At 42.9% G+C, this 10,666-nt stretch overlaps 1 protein-coding gene across 1 annotated transcript in view; it reads left to right on the top strand.

Annotated features, from left to right (window-relative positions):
* Nucleotides 1–3,868: 3,868 nt before the first annotated feature.
* rfx2 (regulatory factor X, 2 (influences HLA class II expression)) overlaps nt 3,869–10,666 on the top strand; it is a 15,685-nt gene continuing 8,887 nt past the window's right edge. The window contains exons 1-8 of the mRNA XM_035653019.1: nt 3,869–4,375; nt 4,682–4,790; nt 5,369–5,458; nt 6,770–6,852; nt 7,499–7,769; nt 8,963–9,037; nt 10,035–10,216; nt 10,417–10,598. Of these exons, the coding sequence (XP_035508912.1) occupies nt 4,293–4,375; nt 4,682–4,790; nt 5,369–5,458; nt 6,770–6,852; nt 7,499–7,769; nt 8,963–9,037; nt 10,035–10,216; nt 10,417–10,598 (1,075 nt within the window). The 5' untranslated portion in view covers nt 3,869–4,292. The remainder of the gene's footprint in view (nt 4,376–4,681; nt 4,791–5,368; nt 5,459–6,769; nt 6,853–7,498; nt 7,770–8,962; nt 9,038–10,034; nt 10,217–10,416; nt 10,599–10,666) is intronic.

Raw genomic sequence — 10,666 nt, 5'->3', positions numbered from 1 at the left:
ACACACACACACACAAAGATAAGAAAAAAGATTTTCCAAGATGACTCAAATAAATTCCTCTGAACTTTCCACTTATTTCCCTTTGTGAGCCCAGAAATGAAGCAGCACATGAGCAGAATCAGGTTTATTTCATGCCCACAACACACAGACCTTTAAAACTTTAAAGTCATAATCCTTCAGATTTCATTATTTAAAAACCCTTTTGGATTTATGCTCTGCATTTATTTATTCTGCAATCCATTGGATGAATTAGCATTCTGTAACTGGCTCTGCAGAAAGTGGTTTTCATTGTTACTGCTGCAGTGTACTTTCCTGCAGTGTACTTTTTTGAATGGGATTCAAATTGAACGCCCACACACACGGAGCCACAGGTTCCCTGTTCAAACAGGGAATCACAGTCACTAGTGCTTGGGACTAGTGGTGAAGCTGCAGATTGCAACTAACTGAAGACTGCTCGTGCTCTGAGAGTGAAAGAGAAACTACAGTGGCTGCAAAACATGCCAAACACATGAAATCCCCTTTCACTGTAAAAGCTGAGAAGTTAACTTTAATTGTTGAAACTGATTACATTCAGCTACATTTAAGTAGCACTGACCTTAGTTTTGTAAGTTAAAAACATTCTCAATTAAGCAACTTTTACTAGTCATTTTAAGTGACGATGACTTCGTAGTCTTTATTTGTAATGTGAAAACACTGTAAAAAGTCCTTAATCAGGAATGTTTCTGTAAATAACTAAAACTGAGCTAGTGTCTTAAAATTACTAGTAAAAGCTGCTTATTCAAGAATATGTCTTACAAAATTGAGTTTGTGTTACCTAAAATTTTCAATGTAATCAGGTTCAACAATTTTTGTTTAGTTAAACACAAGTCAGAGTTTGGTTTGTCCGTTCTGGGCTACTGTAGAAACATGGCGGACTCCGCCAGCAGCTGATTAACATCACTGTGCATTAATTTATCAATCACATTTGTATGTAGCTCACAAATCAACAGTTTTAATGCCTGAAAGGTCGCTGTTAGTCAGTTCCACTTTGCATCTGTTAAACCCATTTTAAGGACAGTTTATCTGACCAACAGTCAGGTTTTAATCTAAATATGCACCCAGCTTTACGAAGGCAATTTCAACGTGTTTCTATAACTGGAAAACTACATTTCCCAGTTTGCAGACAGAGCTCACAAAATGTCTGACTGCTTCTGGATGTTTGGAAATGATGGATGCAGAACACACTCACACACACCGTGGTGATGCCGACCTATCAGTCGACATATTAATTTTACCTCTCTCTCCCTCTCTCTCCCTCTCCCTCCCTCTCCCTCCCTCTCTCTGTCTCTCTCTCTGTCTCTCTCCATCTGCAGACCCCAAGAGCTGCTTTGATTGGATTAGCCATGAATTAATGAGACAGGCTTGAAGAACAGCCTCTGTTGTGGAAATCTCTTATCATATCTTAATTCTCCCTTTGTGTGTGAGAGCGTGTGTCCGTGTGATCTTTGTGTTTTTTAAATGAAATCAAAGAAAAGAAAAGCTCCAAATGAAATTATAACCCTCACATTAGGGAATACTTGTTGCTCCTCCGTCAACAGACGTCCCTTTAAAAGCAACAAGTGTCTCAGTCTGCTTTATTCTGCTTCATCCTCCGCTGAGTTGGAGAAAGTATTACTATCTCCTCTGCCCAAGGAACTTTGGAAAGACTCGACTTGTGTTTTTTTTGGGTGGCACGAGTGTAAAGCAAGAACAGACTGCTGTCTCCTGATGATGACTTAAACATCCCCCTCTTCTTTTGACCACCAAGTCGTCACAAAAACAGAGCCCTTCACCCTGTGCTCCTCCACCAGGTCTACAGCAGCATAAAGTCTGTACATTTTTAAATCTATAACTCTGCCTCGGTGTCCCCTGCAGTCTGAAACTAATAGCTTACATAGTATTTATTGTTGTAAGTTTCTACTTAGCGTGAGATAGAGGGATCAGGTGGGGGGATGGCATTGTTTGGTTTGGGAAGTATTCTGTTGGTTGCATGGCAACAGGCTCCTGGAAACGGGAGTGGACGGTGTTGCCACTAGCAACCGTTGTTGCTCTGCAAACAATGTGGGCCAGTGCAAACACGAGCCAAGACTGTGGGCTCCTGCTTTTAATTGAACATCTGTATGTGTTTTTCTCTGATTGAGCCCTGTTTAAGTTCGATGTGTCAGTGACAGATGTTTAAATCTCGACTGCAGCGCTAACGTTACACACTAAAGCCCGAATGACAGCGCGCTTGTGTGTGTGTGTGTGTGTGTGTCTGTGTGTGTGTGTGAGGCTTTGGGCTTCTTAAAATGTGTCTCCTCTTGTTTCCGTACAGCGTTTAAAACTCAGGTAACTCTTGAAAGGAGGGGCTGCTGTTGTAATGTTGTTAAGTGCTCATCTGGGATTTGCCTGAATGAAACCAGACTCACAGACCTGACAGAAAAACAGACAGTGTGTGTGTGTGTGTGTGGAGGCAGAAAGGTTTGTCCTGCTGTGTTCTACCTTTCATAGCTGCTAGTGGGGATTTTATGTGGCTTTTAACCTTTCCTTTTCTCCCGTCTCTCCCCCCTCCAGTCCAGCGATGTGATACACTTCACCGTACCTATTAAAGCCAGCGCTTTAATTGAGCTTTAATGGATGAAATCATGCAGGAGTGCTCTGTTTCCTGATCCCCCACCGTCTCACCGTCTCGCCCCTCGGGCTCGTGTCACTTCCTTCTGGTGAAAAAGACAAGTCTGAAGATAAACGACGGGATTGTCGCAAGTATATTTATAACCCAAGTGACACTCCGTAGACAAATGCCTTGCTTCAGAGAGATGCCCGAGCATTGCAGTGGCTTTTAAAACGCTCACTTGGTAATTTACTGACACACAGGAAAAGAGGTGTGAAGAAAAACTGTAAGGGAATATAAGCGCCGTCACAAGTAAGTGCTGATTGAAGATGGACTGATTGACACATCATACATTTCAACACAGGCCTCCTCCACTCTGTTAGTCATGTCTTTGTCAGTGGTGACACACCCAAATGTTGTTTTTATCTTAAAGGCACACTCTGAACATCCAATAGTTTCCCCCCCCCAAACCTTAAATATCCTCCGTGTTCCTGCTGCTGTCTGAAACTTAACACAGTCGACAGTGGAGTTTCAAAACTGTTCAAAAGAATAAATAGTTTATCTGTAAGGTAAGGACTGTGTGGTAGTGTCACTGACGGGCTTGCATCGTGTTTGTATTTGTGTAATGGTTCTTCAGGTGGTTTGTTTTAAAGAGCGGATGTTTTACCTCGTCTAAGACTTTAACTCTGAAAATGAGAACTCCTGTTTTGGTTGGAACTATGATTCGGTTAGATTCGTTTCCTCTTCCTCTCCGCTGCCGGTGGGGTTTCCTTGATTCTGACTCACTTTGTCACGTTTTATTTGTTTTTATTATTCTTTTCTGTCCGGGTTAAATTCATCAGCTCGTCTTTTATTGGTGAATTTCAGACATTTAGATGCAGTCACAAAGCTCTTTCTTAATTCTTGTTTAATAATAATAATAATAGTTTAGTATCTTTAAGGGTCACAAAGTTTAGGTTTGCTCCTGCACCTGTTGCTTATATCTAATATATCTCAGCCTCACTGTTCATCACATCTCTTCCAGTGAATTAAAATAACATTGCGTCGTGTGTTACGACTAATCCCGGCGTGTCTGTAACAGGTTGTGTCTTGCAGCCCTTTGCTCTAATGCTCCCGGTTCTTTCCTCTACCGACTGACTTTTCCTGCTGCTCCTGGATTTCTTCCTTTAAACCAAATGCTCATCAGTCCCCCCCCCCCCCCCCGACTGTGCCATATCTCCCTCTCCCTTATTCCAAACCTCCTCCCCCTCTTCTCTTTGCTTTCGCACTCGAAAGTTCCTGTGCAAGAGCTTTGTAAAGGGGGACGAGGGGGGTTGAGTTGGGGGTGGTCGTCATGGATTCCTCACCATAGCAACCGACAAACGTTTACAAAGCATTGAGGAATTTCCTCATATCAGCTGGATTATTGGAGCCCTCGGAGAACGGCTCTCGTTCGAAACAAACGCTGGATATCATCAGGACCCTGGCAGGGGCCGGAGCCCCGCTGCCAGTTTCATCTTTTTCCCCCTTCGTTTGTTCTTTTTTTTGACGGAGAAGTTGTTTTTTTTCTATCTGCTTTACTCCCCCTTGCAGCTCCATTCTTCCCTTGTCCCTGCCTTACTCCCGCTCTTTTCCTTTCTATCCTTTCTTTTTTTTTTTTTAAACGAGAGCCTTTGTGTCACTCCGTTTTTAGCTTCCCTTTGCTATGCTGTGCACATTGTCACCCAGTGGAAAGCTGAGTCGCGGCAGCAGCGGGTTTGGTCCTCAGGAAGCTTTTCAATCCTGCTGGTAACTTGAACTCCTGTACTGTAACTTTTCCACCTGGGTCTGATCTGTCAGCAACACCACCGTCTGTGTAATACTGTTACTGGGCTGCTTATTTTGCCATTGATTAAGGCCAAAGTTGGTCAGCCTCTGAGAGCTTCACTGACTCCCCCCGAAGGTGTGAGGTGGAGGAGTATTTATTGAGTATGGCTGTCCATGTGTATAGACTTGAAATGCTCTTATTATTTTCTTTCTTTTGGCGTTACCTGTCTGGTATAACCGCCCCCCCGCTCATGTCTTTTCTCTTTTCTAATTCTTCCCGCAACCCAGCATGCAGAGCTCCGAGGGAGGGTCAGACACCACGACCAGCGTGGCAGCGCTGCGGACATCGTCATCAGCTCAGGCCCCTGTGGTACAGCCTGTCCCAGCCTCCCAGCAGGTAGGTCCTGCCTCCGCCCCGCCTGTCGCTACTATTACATTGGGGATATTGGGGAAAGTAAAGCGTAATGACATAATTGTTCCAACATATCTGTTTCCAAATACTGAGTTCCAAATGTGTAAAAGACTGTAAAAGAACAGCAGAATCTCTCCCGGGAGCACTTACAGTTCAGTGTGCTCCACATTCACCTACAATAAATAACAACATTTTTAATAGTGGTTCCAGTTTGTAACTTGTCAGCAGCTGAAGCTACGACCCGTCCACTCTGCCAACAGATGTCTCTTGTATCTGTTTACCACTCTAGCTTCTGTCATAACTTCCTCCTGCCTTATTGGACCAGTACAGGCATTACCACAAACATTTGAAGCTATAGAAATCTAATTTATTGTTACAATAATACACTTATGCATCTCCATCTGCTGTATTATACACACAAATCTTCCAATACTATCTTAAAGTCTTGAGGGCAGCGTTTGTTGATATGTTTGCCCGTGTTGTGTTGACGTGTTTACAATGATGTGTGTATGTGATTGTACTTGCATACCTATGTAATGGAGTTATGTCTTGTATCCACACAGAGGGTGCTGGTTCAAGCCACAGGCTCAGCTCAGAAGGGAGGACAAGTACAGCAGCTTTCAGTACCCAGGGTTCAACAGGTCCCTCAGCAGGTACACAGTACTGTACATACTGGTACAGTGCTGTGAAAAGATTTGTACACCCCTTGATGTTTTAAAGTCTTTTTTTAATTAAATTATTTTGACTTTTGCGACTGAGCTGGATACCTATATTCTTTTTTTTCTTTTACAATAAAGTGACGAGACAAATCCAGTTTTGGCAAAATAAGAATATAGCCTGTTTCACCAGGACTTACAACAAAGCCCTTGTGTCTCAGTCAGGTCAGAAATTACTCTCAGGTTAAATAATAATGACAGTCAGACTGGGGCGTCGTAGTTTTGGCCTTCGACTGACACATCAAATAATAAACCAGTTAAACAGTAACCAGTGAAACCATGTTTTGTATTAAAAAACTCTAAATAAAGATCCCAAACGTGGCAGCCCATCCAATCCCCTGAAAGCTGCTCATTCACAGGGCATGTGTCAGAAAGTCTCTCCTGCTTCCTGTTCCCCTCGTAGCGTCTTTCTCTGGCTGAGCCTGGCCCACTGCCTGCACACATGAAAAGAGTCATTTTTGAATACGTGTGATGATGAAGATATTCCTTAGCTTTGCAGCGGTTTCTTTTGTGGTGATGTGTACGGCAAAAAGTCTTCTCTGGGTCCAAACAAAGCCCGATGATTCCTGGGGGCTTGAACCAAATCCCAACACAAAATCTGTGTGATGTCTAGTGTGTAACGGTGGAAACCAGGAACTGACGTGTCTGCCTGCTATTGGCTCATTTTAGGCACCAGTGTCACATGACACAAGATCAGCTAATAGCAGACGGACAGTTCAATACCTGCTTTTACCTTTTTTTTAATCCTTCAGCATAGCGTTCATTATCTGTTGTATTGGGTTGTTTTTATTTAACCACATGTACATCTTTTTCATTTCAAGTTTAAATCACTTTATTTCATCAACTTCCATTAACACCTTTAATCATTATTCCCCTTTTCAAAAATAACCTACTTATTCAGCAAATATTACAGAACCTGTACAAAGAACCGTGGTAGGTCTGAATACAGTATTGTTTTTAATGTTAATTATATTGTTAAGGCTTCTGTTTTGGACAAATAATTAAATATAAAGTGAAAAAACCAAACCAAGGGGTGAACAAACTTTTTCACTGCACTGTAACAGGTGTGCACATACCTACACCCAGAAATAAATATTGTAATGTTACACACTACTTGTATGATTAAAGATAGTTACTATTCAAGTTGTAGTTGCAGTTTGTACACATTTGTACAAATACAGAAGCATGAATAAAAGTTTTTTTTTTCTTTTTCTTACTTTGATTTCCTGTTTCCTGTTCTCTCTGTAGGTGCAGCAAGTGCAACATGTCTACCCATCCCAGGTCCAGTATGTAGCAGAAAGTGGAGAGGCTGTTTACACTAATGGGACCATGTAAGTAAAACATTACAGCAACATGAGACCTGATAGTTTACACAGTCACATTTAATTTAACCCAGTAAAGCATCACATTGATTTAAAATACACTCTATTTCATCCTTTAATAACACGTTTTAATACTTGACAGTGCTTTGGTTTACTTATGTAAGCCTTAATATTGTGCTTGTGGGATTTAAACATAATATTTTTGTTTATCATAGTTTAAATTTGCCACTGTGTTAATGTAAAATGCTAAAATGCTGTAAAACATTTTTGCTTTTCAAATTAAAGGGACAAATTGTGTGATATTCGGCTGCACTCCAAATGCAGAGTCATCTTGAATTATGTATGAATAGGTGCTGGATGAAAAGCCTAATGACAAATAAGACTTTCAAGACCACTTTTCTCATCATTTTAACATCCAACTGCTTTTAAAGTGGCTCTAATCAAAACTCCTAACTGAAGCCAAACCTGATTTTCTTTCTCACACTTTAATGTTTGATTTGACTCCAGCGTAACCAAACATTTTGATGACATCAGTTATATTGTTGTCAGCCTAAACGAGAGTATGTACTGTAACAGCAGTGCCATGAAGTGTAGTTTGTTTAGCATCATGATGAAGAGTCTCCACTGTGTGCTAATTGCAATGATTCCTCCCCAGCCGAGCGGCCTACTCCTACAACCCTGATGCTCAGTTGTATGGGCAGAGCAGTGGGGGAACCTACTTTGACTCACAGGCCGGTGGAGCTCATGTCACCACGGTGGTCTCCTCTGCCAGCGGTGGGGTGCCCCCTCATGGCATGGTGGGCATCGCTATGGACGTGGGCAGCAGCCACATCATCTCCAGTGGAAGCACTTATCTGATCCACGGGGGAAGTATGGAGGGAAGCCGCAACCACATATCACACTCCTCACGCTCCTCCTCAGCTATGGTGAGCAGCTCCCATACCAGTGTTTCTGTGCTACTTTTAAGTCAGAGGGTTGTTTGTTTTTTTTCTCATGCTGCTTTGTGGCCATTTATAGTTTTTATTCTCTAAAGAATGTAAGTTGTTACTACTATCAGCTACAACATGGTTTACTTAGCGGAGATCCCCCACGACCACCAGACGCACACTGGCGCTGACTGTCATCACCGCCACCTGAGCCTGTGTCCAGACTGGCCAGGCTCCCGGACAAGCTTGAAAGGCAGGGAGAGACACGCAGGGGTTTACAGCAACCTGAGTCGGGGCCTCCCGGCTCTGCAGTGACACACAGAGAGCAGAGCAGTACGGGGAAAAGAGCCTGTAGAATCGGGACACCGGCTTAAATAATTCAGCGCTGCCTTGTTTCAGAGGTTTTCACAAGCACTTGAGCGCCCTGTGAAACAAAGCAACCCCTGGGGCTCATTACCATTTGGCCATGAGCCCTCTGGAGCCTTCTTAAGGCTTGGAACGCTGCCTGCCTCTTTTTCCCTTTCTTCTGTGTCTCCAGTTTGGCTGCAGTACCACACGTCTTTTCTTTTTTGACTTGATTTTCTTCTACAGCTCAACAGAACGTCCCTGGTTTTGTCATTCACTTTGCCCGCCAGTTGGACTCAATTATTTTTTGTTTTGTCTCAAGACAGGATAATATGTCCGTGTGTTTTATACCGCGGCACTCTTGTTTACTCACTCGTCGTATTTTTAGTTTTTCAGAAAGTGATCCGAGTTGCATTGTTTGATAAAGTTTGGGGGGTGGGGCAGGGTGGGGGTAGGCGTTGTTGACCTAGTATCCCCAAACGTGACGTGACCTGTGCCCCTGTTTGTGGTTCCTATTTGCATACATTAAGAGTGTCTGACCGCAGACCTTCACTGAGCAGCTTAACCCTACGAGTCCCCTTGATTTGCATGCTTTTGTAAGCCAATAATGGATTTGGCTGCAACACTGACTGATTTTAATGGAAATGCAGAGATCTGGCTGCTCGCTAACAGTCTTATTTCCTTTATCTGTTTTTTTTTGTATGTGTGTGTGTGTTTTTTTTATTTATTTTTTCATATACCCCTGCTTATTTCTGTCCCCTTCTCTTTTTCTCTCACTCTCCTGCCTCCTCCCTCTTCTGTGTCCACTTTTTTCTTTTTTTTTTTTGCATGCTTCTTTCTTTCTTTAGCTTGAAATGGCGATTGAAAACCTCCAAAAGTCTGAAGGAATTGCAAGTCACAAAAGCAGCCTGCTCAACAGCCATGTAAGTCAACCAGGAATTTCTTTGAAAAGGACATGAAAGAAAATGAAAAAACAAAACAAAAACAAATTAAAAGCTGAACCTTTAGGCAGTGTGTTCGACTTGTCTTTTGTTGAACACGCTGCCCACTGCGAGCTTTACTTACCCTCTGCACTGTCCCACTGGCATGCATAATTGTCTCAATTAGTGTTCGTCCTTGTTCTAAACTTGCATTTGCTGTCACTTTTTTGCTTAAGAATGCATCGTGTATATATTTGGTAATACTCTGCATGCACTCCAATTGATTGATTTGTCAAGATTTCTGTTAATTTCCTTTCTAAATACACCAAGACATGCACTCATTGTCACTAAATTGTATTGCAATATAACTTATTCTCTTGTCGGGAGGCTGGCACTCAATTATAACTCAATTTAAATAAGATTCATGTAGTATTTCTGTCCAGACTCTTCCTCTCGTGGGAAATGTGGGGTTTAGACGCTTTCCCTATATTCCAACTGTTATTCTCAGCTGTCATCTCATTTGTATGAGAAGTGTTTAAAGTATCTGCTTTAAATATGATTTCCAAATTGGTAGTTTGAGCTTTCTATGCAGATTACTTATGATTGCACTGCTACAGACGGAGATACGACCGTGTCCTCCTCAGTATTCGCGGTCTTGGAGATTGGTCCAGTAGAATAAATTTCACTTCAGATGTTTGAGTGTTCACTCAATCAGCCATTCCTTTTGCTTTAGTCACTCACTGCTTCAGTCAAAAATATAACGGCCTAAACGTAGTCACATTTGGGAGTGCAGTGGTCTCTCTGGTGTTTAACCTCTTAAAATAGGCGGTCATGTGACGTGTGTGCAGGACAGTGTGTGTGGTGTGTGTTATCTGTCTTTTGATGTGCTAATAAGATGCACTGCTGCTCTTCATTTCTGGCCAGGTGACTATCACAGAGCAGAAATTGTCCACTGGGGCTCACTGATTGTCGGACCGTGTCTCCCTCTGTGTGTTTTTAGCTTCAGTGGCTGTTGGACAACTATGAGACCGCTGAGGGAGTGAGCCTGCCCCGGTGCTCCCTCTACAACCATTACTTACGGCACTGTCAGGAACAGAAACTGGATCCGGTCAACGCGGCCTCCTTCGGCAAGCTCATCCGCTCCGTCTTCATGGGCCTGAGGACCCGCCGTCTCGGCACCAGGTACAAACAGGAAGCGGTCGTTGCTGATGCTAAAGATGCTGATAACAGTAATCATGTAACCATTATAGATGTGACGAGTATGATGATGCTTATTGGCATCGGAGACTTGCTGATGGAAGAGGATAATGATAGTGATTACACTGATAGAAAGTCTTCTCCTCCTCACTGGTTTCTGGCTTTTCTCTCGCTGAATCTACCAGAGGCAACTCTAAGTATCATTACTATGGCATCCGGGTGAAGCCAGACTCACCGCTCAACCGGCTGCAGGAAGACACCCAGTACATGGCCATGAGGCAGCAACCTGTCCACCAGAAACAAAGGTCAGCTCTCTCTACTGGCTGCCATTTCTACCCCTCTCCTTCCTTTTCTGTTGTCTTCATGTGGTTTTCATCATGCTGCTGCTTCCTCTATAGGTTTTTTGCCTTTTGAGTGAGTGTGTGTGAGTGTGTG

This window comes from Morone saxatilis, unplaced genomic scaffold (assembly GCF_004916995.1).
Source record: "Morone saxatilis isolate NCDOM2014 unplaced genomic scaffold, NCSU_SB_2.0 Contig12, whole genome shotgun sequence".
NCBI lineage: Eukaryota > Metazoa > Chordata > Actinopteri > Moronidae > Morone > Morone saxatilis.
The sequence above is the reverse complement of the archived record's forward strand: the minus strand, read 5'-3'. Positions and strand labels throughout refer to the sequence as shown.